This window comes from Sminthopsis crassicaudata, chromosome 3, assembly GCF_048593235.1.
Source record: "Sminthopsis crassicaudata isolate SCR6 chromosome 3, ASM4859323v1, whole genome shotgun sequence".
Lineage (NCBI taxonomy): Eukaryota > Metazoa > Chordata > Mammalia > Dasyuromorphia > Dasyuridae > Sminthopsis > Sminthopsis crassicaudata.
The window spans coordinates 614,680,328-614,707,197 of record NC_133619.1 but is presented as its reverse complement, the minus strand read 5'-3'; the positions used below and the strand labels follow the sequence as shown (position 1 = coordinate 614,707,197).

Genomic DNA, 26,870 nt, shown 5'->3' with positions numbered 1-26,870 from the left:
GATGGCTAATGAGTGTTAGAGCAGGATTTGAACCTGAATCCCAGAATTCTCAATTCTTCCCACCACACAAGAAAAGACCTTGAAGGGATCTTCTAGAAGTATTCTGATTTTTGAGTCCCTACCAAAGAACTTCTTTATTTGCTTTGTTCTTAACACCATCCTGCTTCTGATTCTGTATCTCAGCTCAGAGGATCCTTGCTCGCTGGGGCCCACGAGATCTCTGGGTGGGCATTCCAGGCTCCCCTACTGCATCTCCTGTGCCATTTCTCTTCAATGTAGACGTGCCACAGAAATGTGTCTGAGGCCCTACTCTCTAACCAGGACTCCTAAGACTTCAGGTTCTGAGGTTTTGTTTTCAGTTCTTGACCTCCTGGGTTCTAAGGGCCCTCCCAGCTCTGACCTCCTGGGTTCTAAGGGCCCTCCCCACTATGACATTCCAGGTTCTAGGGGCCCTCCCAGCTCTGACCTCCTGGGTTCTAAGGGCCCTCCCAGCTGTGACCTCCTGGGTTCTAAGGGCCCTCCCACCTCTGACCTCCTGGGTTCTAAGGGCCCTCCCAGCTCTGACCTCCTGGGTTCTAAGGGCCCTCCCAGCTCTGACCTCCTGGGTTCTAAGGGCCCTCCCAGCTCTGACCTCCTGGGTTCTAAGGGCCCTCCCAGCTCTGACCTCCTGGGTTCTAAGGGCCCTCCCCACTCTGACATTCCAGGTTCTAGGGGCCCTCCCAGCTCTGACCTCCTGAGTTTTGAAGGCCCTTCCAGCTGTAAATTTTCCTCAGTGACTTTATCTGAGCCCTATATATTCTTCAGTCCTACACATGCTCCTGCACCACAGTCGTGTCACCTCTGGATTCCTCCCTTGCATCTACATCATTTCTATTTTTGTCTTACCACCACCCAATTTCTCACAATCATCCCCTCTGTCTACTCCAACAGCACCTTCGCCTAGACCTCACACCCCAAATTTTCCTCAATGTCCCCTGTTCCTCCCCACCTCACATGATACTGTCAAAGAGAATTTCTAAACCAGATTTCACTAGGTCACTATTCCAGGGCCTCCCAACTTACTTCTAGGAACAAACAGAAAACCTTGCTCAAGCATCAAACCCTTCATGACTTTCTTTATTAAGACAAGAACTTTACTGGGCAGCTCGGTCTAATCCAGCCTTAGACACCTGCTGAATGACCCCAGACAAGTCACTTTAACCTGTTTGCCTCTGTTTCCTCATCTGCAACATAGGAATGCTACCTACCTGTCTCCCAGAATTGTTGCGAGGACCAAATAAATGCATACATACATAGATATAGATATAGCTTATGTAGATATGCCCACGGCAGACACCCTCTTACTACTACTTCACAGCCTTTCCCATCCAGCCCAAGTGAACGGACCACTTCTGGTATGCTGCCGGACAGGAGGACTTTGCCTTGAGTACCACCAGTCACTTACCCACAAGCTAAACTTCTAATTTTCCAGCCACAGAGGTCCTGGACAGCTTTGGGATACATGGTGGACTCCCGAGAAGTGTTGGTAGCACCCCAAAAAAACAGGCCACCTAAAGAAAACACAAAAACTCCTAAGGAATCTTGGTAAGAAAAATTCTTTCAAGGATATGAAAAACTAGAAAATCCCCATGGTCCAATCCTGGGAAATTAGGACTACAAAGTGCCTGCCGCCTACTCTGCACAATCTAGTTCTGTACAAGTCGCCCGCCCCATCAGCAGATGATAAGGTACATTAGGGCCAGGACTGTTCTTGCCTTTCTTTGTCTACTAAATGCTTAGCGTGGGGCACACAGTGGGCAGTAAATAAAAAGCTCTGAACTAATTAATCCAAAGGAGTCATCCAATGAGGAGAGCAGACCTGGCACTACTACCAGGAGAAAAAGAATGGGTTACATTAGAAATATGGAAATGTTTCCAACGATTGCATGCGTATAAGCTATTATCAGATTTTTTTGCTATCTTGGAGAGAGAAAAATCTGAACTCAAAATCTTACAAAAAGTGAACATTGAAAATTATCTATATGTAATTGGAAAAATGAAATATTATTGAGGAAAAAAAAAAAGGAATGGATTCCATTAGAAAAAGAATAACGAATGGGAACAAGATCTGTGATTTCTTTGGCATGGAAAACTATTACAACAATACCTATCTGCACCTTTCAGGGAATATACAATGTCAGAGAGTTGAGGGACCTTCTGTGTTCTAGGGGCCTTTCCTGACGCTCTGTTCTAAGCCCCTTCCAGGTCTGACCAACTGTTCTAAGAGCAGGCCCTTCTCCCAACCCTTACATTGTGTGTTCTAAGACCCCTGTGTAACAAGAAAGCAGGGCCTACGTTCATGTGTCCTGCCTTTCTATCTAGGCCAGCTCTGAATATACCATGTAGCAGTTAACCTGTTTTAGACAAACATAAGAATGGAAGCAAAGTAACTTCCGGGACATTGAAAATGCAAAACCTAATGGAAATATGTTTAATATGAGTGCGCCTATATAGCCTATAATGGATTACTCGCTCTTGGGCAGCAGGGAGGGAAGGTAGGAAAAAAAATTAGAACTCAAAAATCTTTCAAAAATGAGTGTTGAAAACTATCTTTACATGTAATTGGGGAAAAAAAAACAACAACTATTAAGTGAAAATGGAAAATATCTCTTCCTGTCCCCCTGCAGGAGCACTGGATTATCAAAGGGAAAATTATCTTGTTTTTAATACCTTCAAAACCCAGAGTTAAAATCAGGAAGAATATCCACTAACCCACTTCACTGACGGCAAAGGAACAGGTGTAGCCAGCATAGATTTGTGCTGCCCCACGCCCTGGGAAGTCAAAGAGCTTCACTAGGCGAGGGACCATCTCGTCCTTCTGCTCTGCGTGGCCCAGCCGGCCGTAGCCTCCAAAGCCCCAGGAGAAGACACGTTTCTGAGAGTCTAGAACCAGCTGTATACAGAGAGGAGAGAACCGAAAACTCAAGTTAGAAGCCCACCGGTACGGGATGGGGCGAGCTCCCAAAGGGATCTGGAGCTCCAGGTAAGTCAGCGAAGGGCCGGAAGAGAGACCGCGGGTGGAGAATGGCAACCGAGACAGGAACTGAGACACAGGCCCTGGGAACCCAAGACACCTTTCTCTGCCAACTTTCCTGCTCTCATCTTAATTGTTTAAAGTCACATGCTTTTCCCTTCCCCTATCTGAAAGCAAGAGGCTTATGTCTCCAGACAGCAAAGTAACTCATTCAATTCATATCACAATATTGATTAAACTGCAGAAAGCGCAAAGAAACGGAACAAGGCCAAAACTCTAGGGATCCTTCTACACACACACACACACACACACACACACACACACACACACACACACACACACACACACACACACACACCCTTTCTTTGTAGTTAACCTCTTCCTAGAAAGACTGTCCTATCACCAGTGTTATATGTTACCAGTAATCAGGTATCAATCTACAGATCAATTGTGCTCGGGAAGGAAATGGAGGGGAGAGGGAGGGAGAAAGAGAGAATTCAGGTGATGCAAAGCAAAAACTACCCAATAAGGCCTATTTTTAAAAAATCAATCAACCTCCGCCTAATGCAGCCTAAGGAGGACAAAGCAGTTGTGTAATTTCCAGAGCTAGGAGCCCGTGGAAACCTCAGCATGTCCCCATGCCTGCAGCAGGACAAGAAGTGATCCAGCCAGAGCCCCACACAAGGCAGGCAGGACAAGAGGCTCCAAGGCCAGCTGCCAGAGGCTGCCCGTCCTTACACGGTCCTCAGTGCTTTCCCCAGAGAGGGGGGACTGTTCCATTCTTGTTCTTTACACAGCACCCTTATTAGGCGCTTCTTAAGTGCCTGCTGATCAGCTGATGACACAGCTCATTAAGTATGAACATTACCCAAGCCCATGATGCTCTATACTTTATGAATATGGAAGGGTTGGTTTAGGGAAAACTGTCCATAACAGCAGGTATTCTCCCCTAAAATAGTCAATATAAAAATATGCAGGCACCATGCATAATTATGCAAAAATATTCCGCCATATGTAACGATTTGGTGGATAACAGGATTAATTTCCACTCATTTATGGCAAGATTGGCCATGGAGCTCCTTGGGACTTGATGCAAATCTGAACCAGTCCCAGTGCAGGATGTCTGGGCCGGAGGAAAGAGTCATGGGGGAGAGAGTAGAAACCATGTCAGACTGGGAGGCAGGGGCCCGGCCTTGAACTTGGCCTGGGTCTTAGCGTCTTGGTGCCTGAGACAAGGCACTGACTTCTCTGTACCTGCAGCGATCTCTCCTAGAGGCAGCTGAGCAGTGTTTTCTGTGGTATGTTCAGCTCTACTATCTTCCTTCTATACTCACTGCCCCCGACTCTCCTCCAGCTCTGAACCGGGACCGATCCAGTCTCACGCTAAGTCCCAAGGAGCTGCACAGCAAAGTTGTTTTGGGAATCCCAAACACTGACCCCACATGCCCCAGTACGACACAATGCAAAGAAAACTGCACTTGGACTCCAGAAGGGGTCAAGGTAAAAACCCCAACTTTGCCACTTACAAATGATTTCATCGGCCTCTCTCTCCATCTCCTGAGGGGAAGTTGAACCTCATGATCCAAGATGCCTTTCCTGCAGACCCAGAGGGCCCAGAGACTGTGCTGGCCACCTGACGAGCTCACGGCCGTGGGCTCCTTGGACCACCCCAACCCCGTGGGCTCGCTCCTTACAGTAATGGGCTACCCTCACTCACTTCTCCTCTTTCCCACGGTGAGGACACCAAAAATGCCCCCGACACACAGAGCCACCAAAGGCGCACCCTTACCGTGTGATTGGTGCCACAGGCAACATCTCGGACCACCACGTTGGGGACGGGCAAAATCTGTCCATCCTTGGTCTTTTCAATGAAGATGGCTACTCTGCGGGGGACCAGCTCACAGTCATATTCTATCCTCTGAGCCCGGGCAATGAACTTCCCGTCAGAATTGTGTCCTGTCACCAAGCAGAAAGCCAAGATTTAAAAGCAGAATGACCACGGCCCACTTATTCATCAAGAACCGGAGACGAGCAGCCTCACTGGGCTGGGGAGAGGCAGGTGTCTGGGTCTCCAGGGGCCTGCCTGACTCTCAGCTCCCTGAGGGCAGGAACCCCTCCCTTCTCTGATCCCAGGACCTGATCCAAAGGATTTCATAATGTCTGCAGACTGACTGGCTGACCCGATTTGGCCAATGAAGGCAAAGTGAGCCTGCTTGGAACCCCCAAGTAGTTCAGAATAAGCTTGGAGGGTCAGGACATTGTTGATAGAGTAGGTGACCACACAAATTAGTTTGTACTGGAGGAAAATCAATTGTTACCATGCAATTTTGTTTCTTCTATATCTCTATCCAGTCCGGTCATATAGGCAGCCCTGTGCTCCCTAATCTTGGGCCCTGTTTGTTTCTCTAGCCCAAGGCCATCTCAGTCCAGTCTCTATCTCAGGGTCTAGGTGGTGACAACAGCTTTCTAGGAGAGCTTACTGCTCCCCTTCAATAACATGCCCTGGCTGTTTAGTGCCTTCCTCATGCTTCCCATGGAATTATATTCTTATTTTTTCTGTCTTTCCTCTTTGCTTGAATTTCAAAGGATTCTCACAAGTTCAGCTCAAAAGACACTTCTTTGGTCTCCATGAGAACAAGCCCTCCCCACAGGCCTAAGGTGGCAATTATCACTATATGCCTATTACTGTTTTGTATGGTACGGACCAAGTCTCATCTTATCCTACTTCCTCCTTTCTCCCCACTCCCAGCCCTAGAACTCTCCATATACTTTGTGGACCTTCCCCCCCAGCCCTAAAGCTCTCTCCCATATACTCTGTGGATCCCCAGCCCCAGAACTCTCCACATACTCAGTGGACCCCTCCTAGCCCAAAAGCTCCCATGTATTCTGTGAATCCCCAGCCCTAAAGCTCTCCATATACTCTGTGGACCCTCCCTCCCCTCCAGCCCTAAAGCTCTCCATGTACTTTGTGGACTTCATATTGAATGAAGGCTTTTGTTTGGAATGAAAGTAGAGACAAATCTTCCTCGGTGTCATGTTTACAGAGGGCAGGAAAACATACTTATTTTGACCAAGCTCTAAACATATCATTAGATGAAAGATGAAGGAGTCTCCTGGGTGATCTTTTTATTACTAAGAATCCCCTTCCAATACAATACAATTCCCTTTTATTGCTCATTTCTGCCTGGTGTTGGGATGAGTGTAGTTCCACATTCCTCCACAGTTTGGGGAGCTGAAGATCTAGGGCCTGATCAACAACTGCCCAGGATGGTTACGTTAGAATGATAGAGACAGCAGAGCTACGGCCTGGTGCGTGGAGGACAAGTGATCATTCTGAGCCCTGTGGGAAAGTGATGTTTTGAGTCTTTTCAGTGGGGGGAGGATTTTGGAATGAAAAAAATGTCCTGGCTAGTGTAGTAGAAGACAACTGAATAACTGAAAAGAATGAGAAAGAAAGGAAAATGCCCAGGTATCTCCTTCCTAACTCTGAGCTCGGGTTCCTAATTTTCCTTTCCTGGTGAGGGTGAAAAATACAATGGGTTATGAGTGATGGAGGACTACAGAAAATCACTCCCCTGCCCAGTTGTGACTTGTGGCTACAGGGAGAGCTCCACCCTCCATGTTTCACATTCTGGTGAAAGTTTACAATTACTTAGTCGTGACCAGCTATTATCTAAGATCAATGGACCACACTTTGAAAACATGTATGTTTAGCCTCTACTGAATTCTGGTGTACAATGTGCAGTTGAAATAACAGAAGCTTTTAACAAGAATAGGTTGCCATACCCAGCTGACCATATTCAGGGCACCCAAAGGAGTACAGGTTTCCTTTGCAGTCCATTATCATGCTGAACTCAGCCCCACAAGCCATTTTGGTAATTGGCTGGCCATTGTACATTATCTAAAAAGAAAAAAAACAATAGTAATGTTTTAAAATTAAAAGAGAAAAGGAATAGGCAGGAAAGAGAAGAGGAAGAAAGAAAGTGAGAGAAGGAAAGAGAATGGGAAAGAAAGGGAAATAGAAGGATGAAGGAAGAAAGGAAAGGAACTAAAAAGGAAAAAGGAAGAGGAGGGAGAAAAAAGGTGATAGACACAGAAAAAGAGAAACAGAGGAAGAGAAAAAGGGAAGAGGGGAGAGAAAAAAGAGACACAAAGAGAAACTAAAGGAGGAGAAGAGGAGAGGGGAAAAGGAAGAATGAAAGGAAAGGAGGACAGAGAAGAGAGAAGTTGGGGAAGGGAAAGGGGGAAAAAAAGATGACTAACAAAATAAACCAACCCCTGCTCATCCTTTTGCAATGGAGCATGAAAAATTTACAAGGACATCAAGGGAACTTAATGGGCTCAACTATTCTTTGTGAAAGAGGTCAGGAGAATACAAAAAAAAGAAAAGGCCTTTAGGAAGAAAGAAGAGGAACTAAATAACATGATCACAGAAGAACAGAAAGATAAAATAACTAGGTGAAATGCACAGGAAATTAAAAGAAAAACACCCACTGCTTTAGCCCTTGGATTTAAATGTGTCACCCAAAAAGCTTTTGCAAGACTCTTCCAGCTTGATCTTGTCTTTTAGCCACTGTAGCACTAATGAGGAATAAAATGGTACCTTTTAGTGGGCAAAGAATGGGAGGAAGAATAGGCCTAAAGCCACTACCTTTGAATTTTCTGGTATCAACTGTGTGGTATCTGGAAGAAATCAATAGTTCTCCCTGCTGTTTATTACTCCAGGATATGAAAATCCCTCTGAAAAAGAAGCTAGAAAATGACTAACTGACAACCAAAGAGAAGGGGCATCAGATTGCCCAGGGAGGTAAATTAAAAGCAACTGGTTGAAAATGCAGTGGAATGCAACCAAAATTTATTAAATATCTATTAACCACACAATGTCCTTAGATCTGCTTTCAAGCAGTTTATAATCCAGAGTAGAAGGGCTAAGATGCATCCAAAAATAAACTTTTCTAGTGTGGCGACTAGATTTGTATTCCAGAGATCATAAAAAAGGGAAAAGGACCCACGTGTGCAAAAATGTTTGTAACAACTCCTTTTGTAGTGGCAAGAAACTGGAAACTAAATGGATGCCCATAAGTCAGGGAATAATTAAGTAAGTTATGGTGTATGAATGCTATGGAATATTATTGTTCTATAAGGAAAGATCAGCAGAACAGTTTCAGAAAGGCCTCAAGAGGCTTATATGAACTGATGCTAAGTGAAGCTAGCAGAACCAAGAGAACATACTGTTACATAATACACTGTGTGATGAGCAACTATGATAAGACTTAGCTCTTCTCAGCAGTACAGCAGTCCAAGACAATTCTAATAGACTTTGCCTGGAAAATGCCATACATATCCAGTGAAAGACTCATGGAGACTGATGCGTATCAAAGCATGCTATTTCTACCTTTTTTTTTTATTTGCTTTTTCTTTTTTTCACAATACTACTAATATAGAAATATGCTTTAAATGGCTGCATATATCAGACTGCTTGCTATCTGGAGGAGGTAGCGGAAGGAGAAAAAAATTTTGGAAAAATAAAATATTGTTGAAAAGGAAAAAAGACCACTGCAGAAATTATCTTCAAACTGATCCAAAGATGAACTTGGGAAGATTTAACTCCCCTCCCCCACTTAATACTATTTTCCCTCAGATAGTTTTTAACTTTTCTAGATTCAAAAAAACAACATCAATAGCTCCTGTCCTTTATCCCTTCCCTATATGCGCTACTCAGTAGGCATGGAGGATGGGCCAACATAGTATGCCAGCATTATCTAATGGGACTTTGGAGCCCCAGTTGTGATAGTTCCTCCAGCGACCTCAGTGAGCACTACAATCTTCATCTGCAAAATGTGCATAACATTTACACTACCTAGTGCAAAAGGGTGGTTTTTAAGGAAAGGAAAATGCTACATAACCATAAGTTATAAAAAAAAGGTTTTATTTTTATCTGTATGCTGTTTTTCTTTCCAATTTGACTTTAAGCTGCTTGTGTACAGGACCATATCACAAATGGCTCTACATTCCTATCAATGAAATGGGCACTTTGCAGAGGCTCAGTGAATGGTTTCTTGACCAATTTTAAAAACAAGGCAAAGGGGCTGCCAAACAATTGCTTTTTAATTTAAAAATAAAAATCTCCTTCTCCTCCTCGGCAACCTGTAGGACTTGCATGCACACAGGAACACCAGAACAGAAGGGGAACAGTTGAATAGTAAAGAGGAAACCATAGCTCAGGGGAAACCGCCAATCCTAAAGTCCATGATGATAAGAGGGTCACCTTGACAATAGTCCTGGCTACTCCCAAGAGCCCACCTTAGCCGTCTACATGGAGAAAAGAGACAAAAAGGAGGTGCATTTCCCACCTTATGGTTCTGAGGTTAAAGAAGCATCCTCAGGTACCTCTCTCTTCAGGAAGCCCCAGGGACAGACAATGATGTAAGGTCAAAACGATCTAAAAGGAGGTGAGGATCCACAGGGAAACCAGGCAAGGCCTTCCCTTCGGAAGCCAAGATTCCCAGGCCTGTACACAGTGCAATTCATGGACCACCATTGCCTCCCAAGGTCCAGGGGCAGAAGCAGGAACCGGCTGCATGTGCCTATTAGCTGTGCTAGAGTACTGGCGTGCGTGAGGCTCCAGGGCCCACAGACTAAGGGCAGCAGCGCTCATGGGCCACCCAAGTCCACAAAAGGGACTCTGGGTTCCAAAGGAGGAGAGACTCGCTCAAGCTCTCTAAGTCACACATAGCTATAGCAAAGAGGAAGGCTTCAAGCAGCGGGCTTAAATCCTTATGGTGAGAAAGCCTGGACTATATAGCCCCGAGTTACACAACATGGGATGGCTCCTGAGGACACAGGTGGAGAGAATGCTCACACCCCAGGTCTCAAGAACTGGGAAAGGAGAAAAAAGGACTCCACTGGGGATTTACAGTGGGATAGGGAACTCAAACACCCTCTGCAGCTTACACTGGGATATCTTGTCCCCAGGGACCAGGTCAGCAAATTATCAGAGGCAGACCTGAACCCAGGGCCACCTTGTTTAAGGGGCAGCCTTCCATCCCTTCTGCCAGCTAGCTGCCTATTAGATGAAGGTTGAAAATAAAGAGAAAAATAAAAGTAGGATCTCTACAAAGGAAGAAGTCTTCAGCTACGTTCACAAAATAACGGGAGAAGCCCAGGGATGTGAAATCTGTATCCCACCCAAATCCGGCTTGCCCTTTTCCAGTAGGTCAACCAACACATCAATCGAAGAGCATGGTTCCCATTTCTAAGAAGCAAAACCAAAAGAGGGGCATTTAAAAAGCTCCAACTCCATCAGCCATGAGAAAGAAGTGGCTAATTACCTGCGCAGGGCTGGGGATAGCGTCGGTCTGATTGCCAAGGCCAAGCTGCCCCATCTTGTTCTCTCCAAATGCAAACACCGAGCCAGTTTCTAGGAGGGAATAAAATAAAAAGGGAAGAGAGTGAACATTCTGAATGTTATGACAACAAAGTTATCTCAAACACAGAAATATTAAATATGCTGCTCATTTGCTGAAGATGGAGTGTTCCAAAGGTGGAATAAACTGATACTTTCCAGAATCACCATCTCTTATCAAAAAATGAGAGCACAAAGAAATGCTTTGTTCCCATTTGCAAATGGAAACAGTTAATCTTCATTTTCACCCTGCTAGAGGTACTTCCTGTTTCTGAGGCCTTTCTTCCAAAGGTCTCCAAGACGTTGCCTGCTCCCCAGCTGGCCATCTGGAAACGTCATGATACCCTCAAGTCTGCCACTGAAGCACCTCAGGGCTCACTCTGTCCAAAAAGGATCATCCTGCATACCTGTCAAAGCCAGAGTGTGGTTCCTCCCACATGCGGCGGACACAATCACTTCCTTGCTGAGGACTTCAATGAGTTTGGGGGCTTCCACTCTCTTGGTATCTCCATGTCCAAGTTGCCCCTTCTCATTTCGACCTGAGAAGACCAAGAGAAAATCAAGACAGGGAAGAGATGCAAAGTGAGGCTTAACATAGGAGTCCCTATGGTCTCAGGAAAGGAAAATTCACTAAAGGAAGATCTATTGTCATCCTGCTTTGCCACTCACCCTCAGGGACTTTCCTGTGTCCAACTAAACTTCCTCTAGCTGCAGTCTTTCCACATGGGGAGGGGAGTTCCCCAAAAGGAGTGGCAATTGGTATCCTTAGCTCTTTGTACATATTAAGCACTAAATGCTTCCCCCTACTCCAACCATTCATCAATCATCAGCCAGCCAGGGAAACATCAATGTAGAAATGCATACAAAATATATAAAAAGCTAATGTAAAAATAACATCCAGCCAGCATCTGCAGGTGTAATCAGAACACTCACTGTCTGGATGCATCCCACCGCCATGTCATAACTATGTTTTCATGAATGGTATTTTTTGACACCTGCCTCTAAAGCATTTGATCTTGGTGCTTTCAGCCTGTTCCACGGCCCACGGGGATCATGTCTGTCATTTTTCTTATTTTTATCCACTTAATAAACGGAGCTCAAATCCCCTGCCATAGAAATCTTTAACTACTGAGTAACCTGTAAACAGCCACCACAGATCAGAATTTCGTCCACAGGCACCTATCCCCTTCCCTAAAAGCTAATCAAGAGATAAAGTGTGGGATAAAGCTAGACAAAATGTTCTTTTGGCAGCTGTCAGACACACCTGTCCGGCAACACTCTCAAGTGCCCAAACTACATTAAATGTGATTGGGAAATATAACAAAATAAAAATACAATAACATAAATAGCATTGCACTTCTTAATTTATGTGTAGTTTGATATGGCCTAATGACAGGAGTTTGACAACACTGGCCTAAGGGGCCATGAGCATTCCTATATAGTAGATTTGGAACTGGGGTTATATCCCCCCCCCCCCCTACTAAATGTCTATCTTCATTTCTCTGAGCCTGTCTCCTTTTAATGAAGATCCAGGAAAATGGAATTAAATTACCTCAAAGGCCCCTGCCAACTCTGACATTCTTTGTTCTAAGGGCCCTCCCAGCCCTGACCTCCTGGGTTCTAAGGGCCCTCCCAGCTCTGACATCCCGGGTTCTAAGGGCCCTCCCAGCTCTGACATCCCATGTTCTAAGGGCCCTCCCAGCTCTGACCTCCCATGTTCTAAGGGCCCTCCCAGCTCTGACCTCCTGGGTTCTAAGGGCCCTCCCAGTTCTGACCTCCTGGGTTCCAAGGGCCCTCCCAGCTCTGACCTCCTGGGTTCTAAGGGCCCTCCCAGCTCTGACCTCCTGGGTTCTAAGGGTTCTCCCAGCTCTGACATCCTGGGTTCTAAGGGCCCTCCCAGCTCTGACCTCCCGGGTTCTAAGGGCCCTCCCAGCTCTGACCTCCCGGGTTCTAAGGGTTCTCCCAGCTCTGACATCCTGGGTTCTAAGGGCCCTCCCAATTCTGACCTCCTGAGTTCTAAGGTTCCTTCAAGCTCTCATATTCTGTATATACAAAGAAAAAACCAAAATGGGGATTTTTTTATTCCTGGGGAATATTAACCTTGTCCTTAAATTGGAATTAGCTAAAACTGTGAAGAGGATAGTGTAGGTGCAATGGAAAAGCCCTTACTCTGAAGTCATAGGATCTGAGCTCAAAATCCACTTTAATTGGTCAAAATCCACTCATTGGTCCATAACCTCCCTCTTTTCCCTCATCTATCACAGCAGAGGGTATAAGTCAGTGCCTTACAGCTTGAAAGCTGGGATACTCCCAGTCTCTGAAAGGAAAACATTCCAAGAGAGCCAAGCAGAAAACATCAAGATAGAATGATGGTCTTTAGATGTGTGAATGATTACCGTATGGACAAAAAGAAACTGTTCTCAGCAATAGGGTTGAGTTAAAGGTGTTTTCAATTCAGATATCCTAACATTCAAGAAATGAATTTAATACGCCAGAATTAAGGCCTGGTCCAGGCCTTGAAATTTTTCTTTTGGAAAGCTTTAACCCAAGTACAACCAACCATGTGTCCACCTGGCATGGCATCCAGTCTGCCTGGGAGAAAACCCAGGATTCTGAATTATCCCATGGGGCCCAAAGTGTGGTCAATGGCCACCAAAGAGAGTCGCCAAACAGTTACGTTTATCTACAGGGAATCCAGTGTGGGGAGCCTGAAACAATAAATGCCTTATGAGACAAATCCTAGGTTCCATCAAAAGTATTCATTCTATACTTCCTAAAAACCAGAACTGCCAAAAAACCTCAAACACCTTATAAAGTAACGAGTTCTCCATCATGAGGAAATATTCAAATGGAGGATGGATGTGGGGAAGTGAATTCCTGTCCAAATGCTGTTAGATTAACGGCTCTTTGATCTTTGTCAGCTTCCTTGTACTGAGAGCAAGTTTGCCCTCAGTCCACAGATTTGAAAGATCACTGGACAGAAATGGATTCAAATCCCATTTTTTTTTCAGTGAGGCAACTGAAGTTAAGTGACTTGCTCAGGGTTACACAGCTAGTAAGCATTAAGTGTCTGGATGGATTTGAATTTAGCTCCTCCTGACTCCAAGGCTCTGTCCACTGCACCATTTGGCTGTCCCCAAATCCCACCTCTGACACCATTCGTTACCTGGGGTAAGCCCCTTCATTGCTCTGGGTCTCAGTTTCCTCATTTGGAAAGGGTGTTGGGATTGGATGGCCTGTGAAATCCTTGCTAGCTCTCATATGACCAAAGAAACAATAATAACAACAAAATCACCAGATTATTTATGGTGACTTTAAAAATGCATGAGGCCTAAGGTGTCCAATCTTATATAAAATGATTTTACACAGATCTGGACCGAGTAAGGGGCTGATGACTGCTGAAGGGATTTTTTTTTTTTTCAAAACAACTAAGAGACACTGGGACCGTAAGCAGTCTAAGTATGTCATCATGAGGCCATAAAGTATAAATTTGGGCCAAATAAACTTGTTGGCTTTTTTTTTCCTTCAGCGGAACTACAAAATTAGCAGCCAAAGGAACACAACAGATGTTTCTTGTATTTGGACCTTGGTGAAGCATCTCATGAAACTGCAAAAAATGGTTCAAATAGACTGAAACAAAAATAGCATCATCTGGACGAAAAGCTGGCCAGAAGATTAACAACAAAGGGTGGTGAGCAATGCTGGCGGACTTAAGAATCAGAAAGGAAAGGGTCTGGGAAATCCCAGGAACTTTCAGGGACATATCTTGGCCATCAATACCTTCACTAATATATAATAAAGAAATGAATTAAAATAGAGCAACACCAGCGAAGTTACAAAATCTGGGTACTGGGATGGACCTTTGTGGTTGTCTGATTTAGGGCTTCTTGACCAGGGGCCGCCTGTTATGGTTTTGAAAATAAAGAGTTTGTGAATTTGGCTGGGGGTAGGATGGAACCAGGTATTACATCTTTAATGTGAAAGAAATGGTTTCCTTTGCAATCCATAGAATTGCATAAAATATGGAAGATGTTATTTTATGCAATTAAAACCTTATTCTGAGAAAGGTTTTGTAAGCTGCACCAATACTTCCAAAGGATCCATGAAAAAACAACAAATAACAACAACAACAATCATCACTATTATCGCAGTTTCATGTATAGCTCTCACTATGTGTCAAGTACTGTGTGCCATACACTTTCCAGGTACCATCTCATTTGATAACCAGAATAATTCTGACAGATAGGAGCTACAATGATTCCATTTAATAGATGAGAAAATCAAGGCTGGCAGAGGCCAAGAGATTTTCCCAGCATTATAACCAGTGCCTGCAGTAGAATCTCCAAGTCTAGCCCCCATTCCCACAACAATAGCTGTCTTTCCTACTCAGGGACAAGAAACAAAGGCAAAAGGAGAAGAATCAATTCAGAAAATAAACCGAGGAGCCAAAGGCAAACTCAAACACCTGGGGGGCAGAGCAGGTGAACCAGTCCCAGCTCTACTCTTAGGAACACGGTTCCCTGCAGAACAGGCCGTCCGGAGGCCCGCTCCAAGGGGCCCAGCAAGCATTCTGCCACAATCACAGAACACTGGAGTGCAGGACCTGGGACTGTTACCACTGAGCAAGGTACTGCCTGGGAGTGAAATGAGGTGGCTGATGGTGGCAGGAGAAGGATGCTTTGTGGATTGTATTCTAATGGGATGTGGCGGAAGGGGAAGGAGAGCAAAAAGCCAACATGGGGGGGGAGGGAGGAGCACCAAGAACAGAGTTCTTCTGTCACGCTGTGCAACGAAGCAAGAAGGTGACAGTCTGGCGGAGAAGAACCCCCTCAGACGGGAATCCAATTGTATGGCGCCGCCCAAATGGAAGCTGCAGATGCAACCAAGGTGAAATGAAGTGAAGTCACATTAAGAGAGGAGGCAGAGGGAGGGCCCTGCCCTCCAGATAACAAAAGGAGGCAAACATCTGATCATCCGCCAGCAGGCCAAAAAGTAAAAAGAAGATTTATTTATTCTGGATTATAAAGGAAAGGTGAAGCAAAAGGGCTCATAGTGAAGTCTCTCCCAAATAAACCTACTGGGGGAAAAAAGGCTGCCAACTTCAAAGGAAGGCTCTGGTCCCACCTATGAGGGGCCTGCTCTGCAAGTGAGCCAGGTAACCCAAGGACAGAAGGAGTCAGAGCTCCTTTCTCACTTACCCCAGCTCCAGAGTTTTCCTTCTGTGGTGATGAGGAGACTGTGAGCAGCACAGGGGCCCGAGACCACTGTCCGTACCTGGACCCCGGAGAGGCAGCCATATCTGTGTGGCCCCCACAAGTTCTGCCCCAGATTGCGGTAAGCAGCTGGAACAACAAACGGGTGACAGATTAGGTTGTTTCATGTACAAGGATTCCCAAACCCTACCAATGAAGGAAATAAATTACCAAAGGACAGCTGTGCCCTGCAAATGAATGTTCTTTGGGACAAGAGCACCTGGCTCTGGCCCCAAGTTTCAACTCTTCTGAAAAATGGGAAGTGTTATTCTACCTAGATCAAAAGGTTATTAGGAAAATACTTTCATTCTCCACTTAGCCAGCACCTCCCACACTCATGGCACTCTATCAGATAAGTTACTCAACAAACACTTGAGTAGTACCTACTAAGTGCACGGGACCTTACTAGGTAACACTAACCCAAACACTTTAGCAGCACCTACTAAGTGCACAGCAAGGTACTAGGTATCATTTATTCAAACATTAGAGCAGCACCTACTAAGTGCACAGCACTGTATTAGTTACATTCATTTAACCACCACTTAAGCAGCACCTACTAAGTGAAGTGTTAAGCTAGGTTCTGTAGATGCAAAGAATAAAAAGGAATGAGTAGCTGCCCATTACATTCTCCTAGATAAAAAGTCTTCTGAGTCAATGTGGGTCACCAAGGTAACACAGAGTGCAAGGACTTGCAAACTACTGGTGCTGGTGGGGAGGGGAAATTGAGGACATGGTCCCAACTGCAAGAAGCCTTCCCCAGCAGAGACTCTTCCCATTCTCCTTGGCCAAAGGTCACCTTAGGGATTATCTCATCTAGCCCCTCCCGAGGACCAAGGAATAAACGGAGGCCCCTTGCCCAAAGTTTGAGTCACCAATCTCCAGACAAAGGTTGAAGGGGGAGTAATAGGAAGAATGTTCACATCAGTGTGAGTTTTCCTTTCCTTCAACACGTCTTGACCAAGTTTGAGCCAAGAGCACCCAGAAAGCCGTGGGGGCAAAGGTGCTCAACTGGCACAGGAGCTGCCAAGTCCAATTGCTTCATAGGTGGCAGGCTGGCCTATCACGGCCCTGCCAAAGCATCCCTCTCCCCAGCAATGGCACGAATACAAACTAGCAGAATTCCATCAGCTGGGGGGAGAGGAGAAGTTCTCCCCAGCTGGCCCCTGAGAAAGCCTAGTTTAAAAAAAAAGGGATGAGAGGCACACTAGCTGGAGGGGAATTACAGAGGCTCCCAGTTCGATAGGTCAGATCCTAATCATGGAGATACATCAGGAATCCAGGTGTTATCTTGTGCATTAACAAAGCCTGGACAAGATTCCAGGTGCTGCATACCCAAGGTCAGCCCTTCACAGATAGGGGCAACAATAGGCAGCAGAAAACAAATGGTTTTCTTTATACAAGAGGGCTGGATCCAGAGGCCTCAGAGCCCTGGAGGAGGAGCTTATCAGGAATGAGGGCCAAGATTTAGTTATCAAGGGTGTGATCCAATGCCTTCAGGTTACAGATGACCAACAGAGGACCAGAAAGGTCAGCAAATTCCAGTCCTCAACTTACAATCTCATGCAGCCTAGATGGGAAGGTTGTCCCCCTCTTCTTTGTCTCATTTCCCATTGCAGCAGGGATTCCCTTGGAACCTAATTCCAGATCATCCAGAAGAATGTAACCAGTGCCCATATCTCAACCCAAGATGAGACACAGAGATGTCACAGCATGGGGGCAAAACCAGGAGGCCCCAGGGTGTATCCAGACAAGGGCGGCTGCACTCAAAGAAAAGGCGGCCATTCTGTTGGAGGCTCTTGCCAAGAGGCCCCGTCTCAAGGCGGGAAAAAAGGGAACCTCAGGCACGGCCGGACAGAATGTCCTGTTTTGCCCTCTTGAATCAGTCATGAGCCAAAGGCCTGGTAAACGGGCACAACAAAGGCCATTTGCCACCAAGGCCCCCAGCTCTGGGTCGGGATTAAAGAGTCAAGTAGCTTGGCGGTAAGGAGTCTTCCCCCAAAGGGATGGGTGGGTGCTCAGGGCAGAGTCCAGGCCTATACATTCCACTAATGACCCCAGGGCTCCCTCCTGACACCTTTCTGACCCCTGGGTCAAGGGTAGCCCTTCTTCACTCCCTATCTCACCCTGCCTGGGAGTGCTGGCGTGCAAATATTTGCCCACTGGGAGAAAGCAGTGTTGGAGAGTACTTTGGGATTTTTCCAAGTGCAAGCAAGTCATCATAAAACATGGAAATGGGCCAAGTGGGCTTTTTTTCTCAAGGGTTTGTGCGTAATCCAGCTGGTGTCCTCAAGAGGAATGATACCTATTTTCTGGAAGTGACTGGGGGCGGGGAAGCAGGGAGGAAGGTGCCAGTCGGAGGCTCTCCTCCTCCTGTTGACTCATCCAGACAAGCCCCCCTCCACAATGCAGGTGTTTTATGGTAGCTGCTTTATGTTGGAATTGCTGGGGTACAACCTCACAGGGCCCCTTGTTCTTTTGATTAAAACAAACACCCCACAGGTAGAGGCCCGTCTTGTTACTGTTCATAAAGGAAAGGGAACCCAAGGGAGAGGTTTTACACAAGCTTTGTTTCTCCTACCTTGCTGTTTAGGCACTTCCTTCCGACCAATGAGGTCCCAGTTGGTCGCCCCAAAAATCAAAAGCTGTCCTCTGCACTTAGAGCCTTCAAGTTTCTACAAAGGAGGGGGAGGAGAAAGGAGAAAAGCATCAGCATTTAATGCCATCTCTTCGGGCAGACCTCCCAGGCTCTGCGGGACTCGCCAGCAGACAGCAGGAAGCCGAGGGAATGGTGCCTCGTTAGTTACTGGCACCCAACTGGCCGCTTCTCGGGGCCCTGCTGAAATGGCCCTCAGCAATCCTGCAACTTGATCGAGGGGCTTGGACAGGCGTTATCCCATTCCTGCGCACAGCACCTCACTTGCTATGCCCAGGGCTCATTTTTTATCTTTCTAATTTAAATATATTTTGCAAAACACTACAAGAACCAAGAGACCCATCAAATTACATCCCCTCCCTCCCACCTTGCAAAATGACTCAACACAGGTATTTGCAAGACCCCTGTAGAGAGAGTATTAAAACTGACTTGTCCTCGGGGCCAAACCTACCCACGTGTTCCTATCAGCATGCACATAGCCCTACACAGATCTCCAGTGCTGGAACCAGGCTTTACTTCTGCACAGTGATTAAACCTGAGCAGCCTCTCCTACTGCTCTTACCTCTCACTACCTAGTAGGGATCAAGGATCACTGACTAGGGAAAAGGGGATGGGAGGGAACTGTGGAGGGGAGCGAAGGGAGACGCCCCCTAATGCCCTCTAAATCCCCTAAAGCTTTTCTCAACTCCAAAATCCTCAAGGAAGAGCGGCAGAGAGGGCACCGAAGGTCCGGGACAGGCCTTCCTTCAAAGGCCATTCATTCTGCACTTCCATTAGTCAACAGGAATCAATGATGAGTGAAATGAGGCTATTCCCCAGGGCGCAGATGTGTAAGTGAGAAGCCAGAATTTCTAGCCAGTTTATTTCAGTGCACATTCTGACCCAGTCTATTGCTGGTATCATGCAAATGATTTGTGGCCATGGATTCCCCTTGTTTCCCATTTCAGTATCTATAGATGGAAAAGTATATCAGCTTCTCTAGAACTCAGTTTCCTCATCTGTAAAACAAGCAGGGTAGACCAGACCTTTAAGGGGTCCCCCCACCTCCCAGCTCCAGGACATAAAATCCCTTACTGAACAATCTGTTCATGATGGGAAATTAAGACCAACAGCATTGGGAACAAAGCAGAGATCCGGACATGCATCCCCTTCCTTTCTATCACATCTCTATGGGAGATCCCTAACATCAGGCACTATGGCAGACTTGGCTAATTAAGTGACTTTAGCCTAACTGTTGTGTTTTTAAAATTTCATCCTCCCTTCCCCACGATGGCTCCCTGGAAGAAGGGAAGGGAAACAGGGGACAGATAAGGTGATTTAAGTAAAAAAGAAAACCTGTCTGTTCCAGGGGTGAAATGGCAAAGAATGGAAACTGGTTCCATCTTTAATAATGCAGGCAGGCACCTATGGTTTGGAAGGCCCTGGGGAGAAAAACATTCTATGACCACTGGAGAAGAGAGGACTAAGTTATAAGGGTTACTACTATTCATTAAAGGCAATAGGAATACATTTGCAAGAAATTAACTGACATCCTTTTACTTATATTTTCTGAAAGTTCAAAGGGAGAAAAGTTTTTTTGGGCCCAGACTTGTGATTTCATTGATGTCTGAAACTTCCACTGAGGAAACTCTCCCTGTCAGTGATCAGATGGATAGGGCCCCTTCAGAGAGCTGCCAGGGACACTGGAAGTAGAAGGGTCTTGTATCCACGGCTCCTTTCTTTACCCACTATGCCTCCCTCCCCTTTTCGGAAACAAAACCCTTTTAGCCTCTCTATGGCAACTTCCAACCTAGAAAGGTTTGACAATCCAGTTAATTATTAACTGACATTTCCATAGGTTCATGAAGTGCTTTCCATACAGCTAGAAGCATCAGAGGATGGATCATAAAAGGAAAAGGACCAACTTCCCTGATTTTGCATGAGAAAAACCAAATTCATTCAAACATTCACAACCCCTTCTGGTAAGAGATGACTGACATGTTTGGTCATGTATGCATATATTGTATTTAATTTATACTCTAACATATTTAACATGTATTGGTTGACCTGCCATCTGGCGGGGGGAGGAGGGGGAAGGAGAGGAAAAATTGGAACAAAAGGCTTGGTAATTGTCAGTGTTGTAAAATTACCCATGCATATATCTGGTAAATAAAAACTATTAAAAAAAAAAAAAAAAAAAAGATTACTGACATGTAGTGTCAGAGGCCAGACTCAATCTAAGTTCCATCTCCACTACACAACGCTCCTCTCTGTCCAGGAAGCTGTAAGAGCTCATTTTCAAAGTAATTGGTAAAGTAAATTTCTTTCCCAAATCTGACATGAACAGGTTCTCTCAGTGGTCCGGAGTCACAGGGCATGAGAGAACAAGCCCATTTACAGCACAGGTCCACTCTCTTATAAATGGCAGGGGCCAAGAGGATGGTGAACGTGGGAGCACAAGTGCCGCCAGAAGGGGACCTCACTGCACTTAATAATTTAGAGAGAGACCTTAATCAGAGATCCCAGAACTCTGGCTGCATCCAAGACTCAGATTACTTGACTCTGAGCCCAGTTTCCCCTGGTTGTCTGCCCTTCTTTGGCTAAAATGGTGGGCCTTGCAAGAAATTGGACTGAGCGGATGCCCATCAATTGGAGAATGGCTGAATAAATTGTGGTCCATGAATGTCATGGAATATGGTTGTTCTGCAAGAAACAATCAGCAGGATGACTGCAGGAAGGCCTGTAAAGACTTACATGAACTGAAGCTGAGTGAAGTGAGCCGAACTAAGAGAACATTGTATAGAGCAAAACAAGACTGTGTGACAATCAATTCTGACAAACTTTTCAACAGTGAGGTGACTCAGACTAGTTCCAATGACTTTTTCTTGTGCAAGATAATTGTATAAATATGTATACATATATTGGATTTAATATGTATTTTAACATGTTCAACATACTGGATTACTTGCCATCTAGGGGAAAGGAAGGAAAATTTTGGAACACAAGGCTTTGCAAGGGTCAGTGTTGAAAAATTATCCATGCATATGTTTTGAAAATAAAAATCTTTCATAAAAAATTTTTTTTAAACAATAAAATGGTAGGCCTTGGCTTAAAAGAGAGTAGAGTACAGAGAGGATGCTGAACCTGTCGTCTGAAGAGATCAGCTTTTCTATCTAGCAAAAGAGGAAGGGAACAAACCCTGGGGCAGATGGATCAATGCTTCTTTTCCAGATAATCTGATTTAGACAAAGATTAATTAAGCAAGTAAGCATTTCTCTATTAAACACGTATGTACTAAAGATACAGGGACAGATTCCCTGCCTTCTAGGAACTTCAAATCTAGAGATTAACAGATAAGGGCAGGGCAGGGTCCAAAAGATCTCAAGTAGAACCAAGTCTCCTTTTACTTGGTATCCCAAACCCCTATAGATTTCAAGGCTTCCATGTATTTAAATGAAAGAAAAATTACATGTTTTAATTCAAAATAATTGGTTTCAAAAGTTCAAAAATAAAAACAACAGTTCTTTTTGTGATTAACTAAGAATTGGAAATTTAGGGAATGCCCATCAATTGGGGAATGGAATACCATGGCACCCCAAGAAATGATGAGCAAGCTGATCTCAGGAAAGTCCTGAAAGACTTACAGAACTGATGCTAGGGGAAGCAAGCAGAACCAAGAGAACAACAGCAAGATTGTGCGATGATCACTGGTGATAGACTTGGCTCTTCTCAGCAAAGTAATGATCGAAGACAATTCCAAGATTCAGGATAAAAAATGCTATTCACATCCAGAGAAAAAACCATGGAATCTGAATGCAGATGGAAGCATACTATTTTTACTTAGGTTTGTTGTTGATGGTTTTGTGGGGGGAAAGGGAGGGGTTACTGATTCTTCTTTCACAACATGATTAATGTGTAAATATGTTTAAAATGATTGCACACATATAACATCAGATTGCTTTATCATCTTGGGGAAGGATGGGAAAAAATTTTGAAATTTAAAACCTAATAAAAATGAATCTTGAAAGCCATCTTTACTTAATTTAAGTGGAAAGAATAAAATACTATTAAGTGGGGGGGAGGGACAAAATAATTGGTTTCCTTTAGAATTCTCAATTTTATTTCCTACATTAAAAAACATTCTGAGGTTTCATCAGAAAAAAAAAAAAAATCTACAACACAGGAGGCACTTGAACTGAGCTAATTAGGGTCTCTGAAAAGGCCTTTGCCTTTGACTGGAGGTTCTAGACAGAGGGAGACTGGGGGGTGGGGAGTGGGGGGAAGAAGGAGGGGAGTGAATCAATTACCAGACCCTGCTGTTTGAGATGCACCTCCCAAAAGTCACCCTCACCACTCACTTAAGCCACAAGACAAGCAGAAAACAAATTCTTTCCTGTACCAAGTGTTCACAAAGCACCCAGTTGGGGCCAGGACCTTTATTGAACCAGGTACTTGGGAGAGAAAGGCTGGATGATGGGAAAAATCTTGCCCGGGCTCCCAACACGGAACAGCCAATCATTCCCTTAACTTCAACCCTCCTTTGGAATAATGGCCAACAGTTACTCAGAGCTATTAGGTAATGGGTTCTGGGCCCACAAGTACTATCTCACCTGATGCTCAAGAGCTCGGCAGATCAGTGCTATTTCGATGACAGAGGATGACAGATGAAGAGACTGAAGCAAACAGAAACTGAAGTGATTTACTCAGGATCCCAGCCAGTATCTGAGGCAGGATTTGAATGTGGGCCATCCTGACTCGGGTGGGCTACAACACTCATGGCAAGGATTTCCCTGATTTCTCAACCTACTATAAGGAAGCCAAAATGAACGTTTGGTAGCCTGAACATCTCTTGATAGATCAAACCATTACCTGAGCTATGGCCTTAGCATCAATACAAAAAAGTAAATCACAGAGAGAAATAAATTTCACATCATTCCTTATATTAATTTAGGTGGTCTAATAACTAAGGAGCTAATTATCAACCTGCTGGCTCCCACATAGCCAAATAAAATAGAGAATTTGAAAGGAAACCAATTATTTTTTCTCCCTCACTTAATAATATTTTTTCCACTTCAATGTAAGGGCAGCTTTCAACATTCATTTCTTCATGCTTAAGACTATCATTTCAGCCTCTGCATCCATCCCTAGCACCTGGCACATAGTAGGTGCATTACCTAAACCCTTATTTGCTACAAAAGAGCTTTCTTTTTTATCCTACTTCTTCCAATTTATCTTTCACTTCCTTTTTTCACATTTTTACCCTGTTCCAAGTAAGAAACTGGCTACTTTAACTGCACACCATGACCATCAGCTATTCATTAGAGCCTGGAAATAGTCATCTCATACGGAACAGCTATCCCAGATGACTATATGCCTCCCACAAGATGAACGGGGAAAGAGAATGTCAGGGTAGTCAAAGCAGGGCAAGGGGGAAGAGGGAATATATGATGTTCGACCCTTAGATATATTTAATTCTGGTTCCACTGATGGGCCTATAGATTGGGACGATGCTGAATTCTGTAATATTGCTGCTCATAATCAAAGATCAAAGAAGGATAGCTTTAAAAAAAAACAAAAACACTCTATGAATTTTATTTCATCTTGCTGTCTGCCAACACCCTGGTCACATAATCTGGGCCGAGATGCACAGCGATAGCAAAAAAAATACACCGAGCTTATTCAATCAACAAAATGGGATTTCTGGTATAAAGTGACTTTTGAATTATTATACAAGTTCAAGAAGCATGTTTGAGAGTCAACCTTTTAACATACATTCATTTAGAAGACTGAGTCTCTCCTAGGCTGTTCAGAAAATGCCTTCCACAATAAATTCCCTAATGGGCTATCAACTAAAACAGGCTTCAAGCCCAGTTCTCCAAGATATTTATTTGCTCCTTTCCGATTGGACAAATTTGTCTCAGGGTCCACTAAACCTTCAGCAACCCTATCCGGGAAAAATTACTGAAATGTCCTCTGTGATCTGGCCGACTACATCTACCTTAGAGCCGCTATACAGTCAAGGATACTTGGTCTTAGAGAAATACCTTAGGAAGGTCCCTGCTAATTCAGATGGAAGCAAAATGACATAATTAACCACAATAAGGTAGTCTGTTTCCCTGGCAAAGAGCCTTGGGTACTTAGGGCAAGAATGATTTTCTCTGTCTAAAAGAATATATGGCTGCTACTGATCAGCTCCATAAAAATTGACATCTCATGCTTTCAAGGCAACCTGCTACAATGGAGAAAGGGCTGGCCAAGAGGTCAGAAGTCCTACTCTGCCATTAGCTAGCTGGCCTTCGGTTTGCTCTGCTACTAAGTGAGAGAGGTTGTACCAGAGGAGCTCCAAGGCCCCCACTCAGCTCTAATAATTGGGCTTCAAGGCCCTCAGGGTTCTGTACCAACATTTATGAACCTAAAGCAAAACCATTTTTGCAATGGCTAAAAGCTACTGGCCCCTTTTTCAAAAGACAAAGTATTAAGACTTAGCATGTAAAACTACAGACAAACTACAATTGCCCCCCCCAAAAAAAAACCCTGATATTATTTGAGCCAACTATTCACATGATTTTATTACCACCCCAAACTATATAATGATATTGCAAGGTTCTGAAGTGGAGGAAGGAAAAGGGGAAGAGGGAGAAAGAAAAGAAAGAGAAAGAAAGGGAGGGGAAAGAGAGCAAGAGAAATGACAAGAGAAAAGAAAAAAGAAAAGAAGGAAAACAAGAAATTAAAAAGGGAAAAAAATGACAAAGGGAAGGAGAGAGGAAAGGAGGGCACTCCTGTGGTACAAAGAAAGTTGTCCAAAATCTCTGGCCTAGAGATTCTCTTACTAGGACTTAATAGTGTGGTCCAGTGGTTCTCCAGTAGGGAAGAGTATTGTCTGTTGTCATCAGAGGACTGGGTTTCAAATCTACCTCTTAGCTTACTATATGATTGACCGACCAAGTCACATCATCTCCCCAGGTCTCAGTTTCCTTGATGAAAGAGTTGGATTCCATGGGTGCCGAGGTCCTTCTTAGCTCTCCATCTGGGACTCAGCCCGTATGGATCAGTGTTCATAGCAGCGTTCTTTGTGACTGGGAAAACCGGGTTCCATGGACTAGAAAAAAGCTAACTAAACTACGGTCAGGAAGTGTTGCTGCATATTTAAAAAGGACAAACCATGAAGAATTCAGGAGAAAAAAAATGGGACAATTTGCATAAAGCCAGAGTACCCAGAGGGGACTTCAATATTGGGCACAGCAATGGAGATAGTCTCTATGGGGAGGAAGCCAGACTCAGGTAGGATCAAGACCAAAGTCAAAGGGCTCACTGACCCATTCCTTCTTTTTAATTAATCAGTATTTCAGGGAATGTACTTCTGTGGGGATGGGGGGAAAAGAGAGCTAGTTCACAAGCTTATCAGCATAAAAAAAAAATTAAAAATAATACAAGTATCAGTAATTTTCATAAATATAAATATATTTTCATAAATACATTTCCAGCCAAATGCTTCCACTTTTATAACACAGCTAGGGGATACTGCGCTGGTCTTGGAGCCAGGAAAATTTGAGTGTGAATCTAGCCTGTGTGATCCTGGCCAAGTTTCTCAGGTGGTCTCAGATAATAACAGCATGGACTTAGCAGAGTTGTTCTGAAGAGTAAATGAGTCAATATTTAGAGGGTACTTAGCACATGTGGTACCAGGCACCTATATAAATGCTAGCTATCATTATTATCTTTAATAATACTGTCTAGGGAAGGCAGCCATATAAGAAGGCTCAGGAACTGCTCCAGAGACTTTTGATGTTTCTTCTACTCTATCAAAACTATATTTAAGTCATCTTACAGTATACATATTTGTTCAAATTTTTAAAATTTTGATAAATAGTTCATCAACACAGAGGTCCCTTCTCCCCAACCCCTTCCTTACCTCCTCACAGTGTTGACCAATTAAATAATTTTCCACACTATGAAAAATTTAAAGATCATCTAGACTACCAAAAACCACCCCACCACACCCAATAACAATCGCCATAGTTGTGAGGTTGGAGCAACATTAGAGTCCAAGTTCTACTGGCCAACTTATATGTCCCATGTTCATGAGGAGCCACCACAGGGCAGATATGATGTACCCTAATGGAGAGGCCCCCGGGGACCAAGGAGAAATCAGAGACGATAAGATGGGAAGTGAGGTCTGTATGAAAGCAAAATTGATACTCAGTTGCCGAGAACGTATTTCTGAAGGGCTGGGAGAAACAAAGAGACAATGTGGATGAACAGACAGAGCTAGCCTTGAAGACGAGGTCTGGGTTCCTTGACCCACAGTGGCTGTGTGGCTGTGGAGGATAAATCAAGCCCAAGGCATTCTGGGTGTACCAAATTCCTACCATAGCAGAGAGAGCTTCCTCCCATATACCAATGCTAGCACCAAGCTTGTCCCGACCTCAGGCCAAGGAAATAGGCAGCAGCAGCAGCAGTCCCTGGAGGACATCTCTGGACTGAAGGGTTAGGCTGAAGACCATGTCTAACCTTTTAATAGTGGCACAGGCTATATGCTCCCTTCACGGAAGACAGGGCAAGGATTAT

General features: G+C 44.5%; 1 protein-coding gene across 4 annotated transcripts in view; it reads right to left on the bottom strand.

Annotated features, from left to right (window-relative positions):
* RCC2 (regulator of chromosome condensation 2) overlaps positions 1–26,870 on the bottom strand; it is a 48,374-nt gene that overhangs the window by 14,727 nt on the left and 6,777 nt on the right. For all 4 annotated transcript variants that reach the window (XM_074306094.1, XM_074306095.1, XM_074306097.1 and 1 more), the window contains 8 exons: positions 18,249–18,342; positions 15,617–15,760; positions 10,826–10,957; positions 10,345–10,433; positions 6,800–6,914; positions 4,803–4,969; positions 2,752–2,932; positions 1,445–1,550 (listed from right to left, as the gene is read on the bottom strand). In XM_074306094.1, coding sequence (XP_074162195.1) covers positions 1,445–1,550; positions 2,752–2,932; positions 4,803–4,969; positions 6,800–6,914; positions 10,345–10,433; positions 10,826–10,957; positions 15,617–15,760; positions 18,249–18,342 — 1,028 coding nt within the window. The remainder of the gene's footprint in view (positions 1–1,444; positions 1,551–2,751; positions 2,933–4,802; positions 4,970–6,799; positions 6,915–10,344; positions 10,434–10,825; positions 10,958–15,616; positions 15,761–18,248; positions 18,343–26,870) is intronic.